This window comes from Acomys russatus, chromosome 1 (assembly GCF_903995435.1).
Source record: "Acomys russatus chromosome 1, mAcoRus1.1, whole genome shotgun sequence".
NCBI classification, from domain to species: domain Eukaryota; kingdom Metazoa; phylum Chordata; class Mammalia; order Rodentia; family Muridae; genus Acomys; species Acomys russatus.
The window spans coordinates 112,031,564-112,038,675 of NC_067137.1; the positions used below are offsets into that span (position 1 = coordinate 112,031,564).

At 48.7% G+C, this 7,112-nt stretch overlaps 1 protein-coding gene across 2 annotated transcripts; it reads right to left on the minus strand.

Moving 5' to 3' along the window:
* Positions 1 to 1,129: 1,129 nt before the first annotated feature.
* LOC127193603 (alpha-1-antitrypsin 1-6-like) lies at positions 1,130 to 5,250 on the minus strand. 2 transcript variants are annotated; one of them, XM_051150851.1, is made up of 4 exons: positions 4,620 to 5,250; positions 3,047 to 3,317; positions 2,104 to 2,251; positions 1,130 to 1,318 (listed from the first exon to the last, which is right to left on the minus strand). In XM_051150851.1, exons 1-4 carry the CDS (start codon positions 5,248 to 5,250, stop codon positions 1,130 to 1,132), a joined length of 1,239 nt encoding a protein of 412 aa, XP_051006808.1. The 2 variants fall into 2 exon arrangements, with proteins under 2 accessions (XP_051006808.1, XP_051006813.1); XM_051150856.1 differs by having other exon boundaries at positions 3,047 to 3,151; positions 4,616 to 5,250.
* Between the last annotated feature and the right edge of the window lie 1,862 nt (positions 5,251 to 7,112).

Genomic DNA, 7,112 nt, shown 5'->3' on the forward strand with positions numbered 1-7,112 from the left:
TTCATCTAGTGTCAGTTCAGTCATGAGGATGGTGTTATATTTGGTGGAGTCTGGGGGTTGGGGAGAGGCTAGAGGCACTGGCAGATCGCCACAAGGAGAAGTGTCACTTTTAGAGATACTCGGTGTGTGTTAGTTACCAAGTCCTGTGAGATCACATGACTATGACACTTTTGATGTAAAATATAACAACCTTATGATTCAAGCCAATGCTTTCTGTTTACATTTATTCAGGAAATCGGGGCTGGGGGATCTCTAGATGAACCCGAATGGGTTGCGCTCCCACAGCACAGAAGTGTTCTGGGTAGCAGGTACATCTTCTGGGACAGGGGTTCCTGGATGGTGCACACAGTTAACAAGACTGAGGGCCGAGGAGGGTGGGGCAGACTGCCTGGCTCTGGTGACAAGTGTGAATCCTGAGATCTCCTAGGAGTCATTACTAGACTTATTCTTGTCCTTGGAATACTACACAGAGATCCTGGAGATGGGGCAGGGGCAGGTGTATATGACTTCAGGTTGATCTCGGGTGGCAGAAGGGGGACCATGGCAAAGGATAGGTGTTCTTCTTCTGTAGTGACAAATCCTTGCTATGACCTTTCAGTGCCATCTGTGACTTCATGGTCAGGAAGGAGAAGGGGAACAAGGCTTTTGACCCAGTGACTTGATTGGCTTAAGGAGACAGAGTATAAGACCCGAAGATCTTCCTGCTCATTGGAGGATTTGGGTTCTCTGGCAGGGAAGGGAGGACAGGGACAAAGGCTGGGGTCATGCTCCAGCCCTAAGGAAGAAGAGCTCTACCATGTCCTCCAGCCATTATCACGAAACTCCTGGTGAGATAGAGAGGCCAGGACAAGTGAGATGACACAGTGCACCCAGAAGGGGACAGGGCCTTCTCTCTTTAGTGCTGGAGATATGACTTCAAGGGATTTCCTAAGCACTGATACAGGGAACTCTGAGATGTGCTCTGACCTGGAGTCCCCACATACCTCAGGGAGTAGAGGAAGAGACAGACAGACACCACAAGGAGAGGGGTTTGCTGCTTGAGCTCAGGAGTGAGTGAAGCTAGCCCATGCTTAATGTCAACATGGAGGGGTCATAGCTCTCAGGAGAGAGGTTGATTCTCAAGAGCATCTTAGTTTCTGGGATGTACCACTCTGCCTAAAAAGAGGGGAGCATAATTGTCTGAATCCTGAATGAAGATTAGGAAGGGTCTGTTTAACTGAAAAAGAGGCACATTTGCCCATGTCGAACTTTCAAGGCAAGAAGTCGAAGAAGGTATTGCCCCCTTGTCATCGAAGGTCAGCACCACCTTACTTATCACCTGCTGAAAGGGAAACAGAAGCATGTCAGAAAGGAGAAACACCTACTCTAGATGAGGGTAAGATCTCATGTAACTGTCCAATGGTTTGTGCCCACCCTTTATGCTACTGTTCTGCCCTCAGCCCTCTCCGTGGTAAAAACCCAAAGCCTTTCTCCCTTTCTCTCCAGCCTTTGCCTGCTTTGGCCCTTCCATGCTCACTCCCTAACTGCATCTCTCGTGGCCTTGGATACAACTCTCACAGATTCACAGTGGGAGGACCATTTGTATTTTATGTCCTTTGAACAAGGGTCCCCTTCCAGTGTGTATCTGTGAGCTCTCTGGAGACAGGATGTCTGCAGTTGACCTTGAGTGTTGGAACTCCAAGGGAAAGTGGCCCTATCTGAACTGCCTTTAATTTCCCTGAACTAGCAGTATCTTTGGAAAACTCATTAGTACTTCTGACTTTGTAGTTGAGTGGTTGCTCTAAATGCCACAGGCGGACTATTCTAGGATAATGTCTCAGGTCACTGAGGCCAAGCCTCTCTGTATGCATATGGGAAAATTAAACTCCAAGGACTTGATGGTGAGACTGAGGTTCAGGGAAGCCATTCAGGAGAGCTACTTATGTTAGCAGCAGCACATGAATCTCCCTGTTGCAGCTTTGACCTCTGACCCCTCCTCCAGATAAATCCCAAAGGCCCTCCTGAGAGACCTGCACCCTTTCCCTCATCCTTGGCTTTGTGTCTGAGCTGCACCTCTACTACTCGGGTCAAGCAGACCCTGGAACAGCAGGTGTGTGCTCTCACCTTGGAGGGATTCTCAACTTTGTCATCCATGATCACTGAGCTGATGTGATCATTGCTTAAAACATAGTTGATTCCTAGTAGGTTCATCACTGACTCCAGGTTATGGGTCTCAGACAGTGACAATTCCGGCATGTGTACTTTGACCATCCTAGGATGCAGGAAAGGGAGTTTTCTTTAGTGTGGAAGAACCAATACCTTTGTCCTGAAGGGGGCTAAAATAACACTTCCTCTGAGAGGCCCTTCAGGCAGACTTGGAGTGTTCACATGGAACCAGTTTCACTATGGCTTACAGTATTTGGTCACCTCTCTTACTCAGACAGGGAGATATCCTCAAGACATGAGTCTCAAGAGAGTGGGAATCAGTGTAGCTGAGGGCAACTGCTCACTGGTGAAGGCCAGGTAGCAGAGTGGCACCTTTGCCTGCTGTTCACCTCAAGTCTGTCCAAGCCTGACATTGCTTACAGAGCATAGACTCTGAGACTTGTGGGACATGCAAGCCCCATGGAAGAGGGGCAGTAAGAGTCTCTTGCAATCATGACCTGGGCTCTCTTTTCCTGTCTGAGGCTTTCCATAAAGCTTCCTCCCCTGTCCTTCAAACACTCCCATGAACTGTCCACCTTGACCTCTAGCCCTTAATGTGTCCAGGGTCTAAGAGCCATCTTCATCTTCTTGGCTCATCCATAATGTACATGACAACTGTGGCCCCTGCCCTGGGCTCTGCATATCGAGGATGAAGTGTGTCCCCCAAGGAGTTTACCTCTTTATTTTGAGCACTGCTTCTGTCAATGAGCTGAGCCTGGCCTATATTATGGAAAAGAAAACCAAGTCTGCCTGAGAGCTCAAAGTGACTATGGCCTCAACTTCTGGCCAGTTTTCTAGGGTCTTTGTCATTTAATGATCAGAGGTTGGGTGGCTCTGGGTAGTTCCTGGGACTGGGGATCACCTTAGGCTAAGTTTTTGCACCATGCGACGGAAGTGTGGGTAGGTCAGTCTCTGTTCTGCCGCACGCATCCTCCCTTTATCAGGTACAATGAAGTAGATTAGGATGCTTTGGCTGTGGCTATATATCAGCACCATACTAAACAGATCGTTGACTCGGAACAGATGATACACATCCACGCTATTGACCATCGGTATCTTGATTGAATTCCTATGTCCTAAGTGGAAGTCCTCCATCTTGACAAACTTGCAGTTGAAGTTGCTGATAATTTTGGCTGGAGAGGATGAAGAGGGCAGTCAGACAGGGGTAGGTCTAGGTCTGTGCTAGAGTAACAGAAGAAAGGAACCTGGAGCCTCCTCTGGGAGCCCCAGTTCCATGAGATACAAAGAGAATCAGAATATACATAATATGACCCAAGGGCTTTGCGAATGTCGCTTGGTCTTGGGGTGTGAGTAGAATTTGGGTATGTTCTGACAGATGCAGTGCACCTTAGGAAAAGTGTTCAATGGTATGTCTATTTAAGAGTTTCTCGGAGATGCTAAATGGATCAGAAGTCCCCAAGTCACACCTTTCTTTCTGAGGCTCCTTGTTTTTTGTAGACAATAGTTTAGTCAATATTCAGGCAAACCTTTATGGTACCTTGAGTCCTTTACTGAGCCTGCAGACACAGCGCAGGTACCTGGGTGGCCTCCCCAACTCTGTACAAGAATGTGGTCATCATGGCCATTAGAGTAGGTAGGGACTGTGGGGACTTATTCTCAAGGTCATCAGAAGGAGTAAGACCCTCAGAGACCCTGACCCCTGTTCTCATTGGAAAGGAGGGGCTGGTGGGGGAAGGGAAGGCTGTGGGCTGGGGGCTGTGTTCTGCAGGACTTTGCCCAGGGGACAGGGAGCTCAGGTGAAGGGGAGCAGGCCTTAGCCTTGACTCCTTACTCAGGTTCCATATTCCCTAGGGAACAGCTGCTCCCCTCAGGGTCCTGACCTAACCAGTTCCAAGCAGGAGGTCGTGCTTGGGGTCAGAGTTAGTTGATCAGGTGCATGCGCTCCACAGAGTGCCATGCATCGTGTAACCTCAGGTCTTTCATCACCTCACAGCAATGAGCTAGCTTTGTCTGCTGTAAAATGGGCAGTCACAAACAGATAAAATGGCTTGCCCAGCATAGACAGGTAAGGAATCATAGAGGCCACATTTTAAGCCGGTGTCTTCAGGTTCCAAAGCTGAGTCCTTCCACAAAGCTTACTGTTTCTAAATATGTCCCATGGGAACTACCTTATTTATGCACACCAGGCTATAATTTGTTCTGGAAGACACTACGTAGTCTCCTGTTTCACTCACCAAGATTTCAAAAGAGCATCTGTATGGAGAACGACCTGCCAAGGCCAACTTTTATCTATTGTCCTCCAATCTCACTGAGTGTTGGAAACTGTTAAACTGTTTATTGGAGAACAACTGAGGAAGACGCCTTCATCCTGCCCTCCTCCATTTTGGGGTGCCAAGGAGACAGAACACTGGAATGTAAATATCTATTTGGATAAGTCCCCTGGAGCCAGCTCAGCCAAGGGACATCACCCTTACCGTTCCAGATAATGTAGTTCACCAGGACAAGGGATGTGTCACTTTGCAGACTCTTGATTATGTCCAATATCTCCCTGTTGGTTTTCTTCATTATGTAATTGTTGATCTGGGCCTTGGCCTTCCTGCTGTCTGTGAAGCTGATGGGTATGACATCAGAGAGGTAGAGTTTTTTGGCGCCTTCCAGAAACTCGTCTAATAGGTTTATGTCTTGGTTGATGAACATGCTGCTACCACTTCTCAGTAGGGATGACTGTGGAGGATGCAGAATGGGCCAGAGCAGATACTGGAAACACTTGTGGATCTCAGCGCTGGGCAAGCCTGTTTTGTTGAGCTTTAGGGCCTCCAGGATGTGTTGGCTAGCGTTGCTTTGGTCTCCCATGGAAAGCATGGAAAGGGCAGCAATAACTCTAAGTGGGGAAAATAAGATGTTTCCATTTCTTGACTCTTGGGCCATTTCTTTGTACAAAGAGATGGAGACATTGCTGATGGTGAGAGCTACCTTCCGGCATTGGAATTTATCAATGTTTGAGTCATTATAGACCCCTTCATGATAATCAGTCTTGGTTCTGGGAAGCAGACAGCACAGGCCTGCTAGCAAGAGGAGTCCATTGGAGTTAAAAGGTGTCATCATCCTTCAAGACAGAGAAAGGGACACATCCTCTAGTCAGAGCCATGGTAACTCTCACTAACCAATGACTGACACATGTAAAAAGCAACCACAGTGTCCTACACCCGTGCTGTGCACTCAGCCTGGACCAGGTACTTTCTACAGCCTCGTTATTGAAAGAGTCAGTGATGACTCTTGGGACAGATCATGTCTAGCTGGTCTGCACTTCTCTGATATGTAAGAGTACTTTGCCTTCCTGTCTCAGTCCCATAGGGAGCTACATTGTCCTCCATTTCTTGATGAGGACATAATAGCCCAGAGAGGTTAAAGAAGATAATCAAGTTCTATGAGCAGGGACTACGGCAGAACCGGGTCCTATAATAGGCCATCTAGATCCTACTCTACTCCCATCTACAATAATTCAATGCAAGAGAAACTGCTCTGTTTGCCCAAGATCAGTGTCCCTAGAATCCATGTGACCTTGTAATAAGGATCAATTTCTGGGCCTTGTTTTAAAGACAGAAACTTGGAGGGAAATAGTAACAGAAATACAGACATGGGAACTTACACCTGCACATGATCTTGGGGGACGTTTGTAGGTTTGTCAAACTCCATCCTTCAGGACCAGCCTGAGAGCTGTGAGGTTGGGATCAGGAGTGTGAACTCAAATAAGAAAGAGAGATGAGAGGTTGGAAGGGCAGCAGCTTAGCTGGGGAGTTAGTGAGCATGTCTTCCCTTGTGGATCAGGAGTTCTTCCCAGGTGATCAAGGGCAGATGGCCCCTGGACAGAGAGAAGAGGCCCAGGGCCCTGGGCTGGCCTAGGAGTCTTGAGAAACACCCTTTTAAGGGTAGCAGTTTTTTTTAAAGCCCAATTCCTCCTATAAGAGTATCGTGTAGAGTTGTGTGAGTACTGGGACCCACAAGTAAGAGGCTAAGGTTTGAGGCTTTGGGTAGAGAGCCATGGATCTGGGCGCAGGAGGAAGCCTGAGCTGAGCATATTGCATGTAGGAATGGGAGTGGCGGTGGGCATGACTGCTGGAATTGTCTCCTCAGTCCCCTCTGCCCAAGGTGGAGACTACAGAAATGTAAGAGACCCAGAGCCAGGCCAAGCCTAGGCAGCCACCAGGTAAACCTTGGCCCAGTGTTCAATAGTGGCTATTCAATAGAGATCTGCGTTCCCCTCTGGATGTGCCCTTGGGCTTGAATTTGTGCCTCATCTCCCTCTGGGTGGACGAGGTATGGAGTCAGGTAGTAAGGTTGGCAGTGCCCACCCCATGGGTTCAGGAGGAGGCTGGTTAAGGACTTACTGAGCAGAGTCGTCTGAGGCAGTGAGAAGCTCGTGGGCTGGATGTGCAGCGCTGACTTCCCCTAAGCTCTCACCCTAGGGACTTAGAGGCACCACAGAGTATGGGGGACACTTCAGTCCCTATGTGTGCAATGGCATTTGGTGCCAGAGGCGAGCCCAGGACAGCTTGTAATCTTGACTGGGAGACGGTGTGTCATGTGCCGCTGTGATGTAAGGGCCTGGCTGTATTTCCTTGAGCTACTTAGTGAAGCATAACTGTCCAGTGCCAGCCCTTTAGGAAGTCAGAGGAGGAGCCCTGTGGTCACTGCAGCCTAGTTCAGGGAGTTGCTGAGAGGAGACCATGGGTCTGTCCATGCACATGGCATTGGTCTTCAATACCCTTCACCTGCCCAAAGTCAGTGAGTGTGTTTCCACCTATTGCCTGGAAAGCCTCACTTGGGTACTAGGAGCTGTGCTGTACTGCATTCAAAACCTGTTGCCTTGGACAGAGTGGGGATAACAGCCCAGCGTTTCAGAAGAGGTCTTTGGCATGGCTGAGAGGGAATCACTGGTATCCACTCTAGGGAGGAGGAGCTTTGCT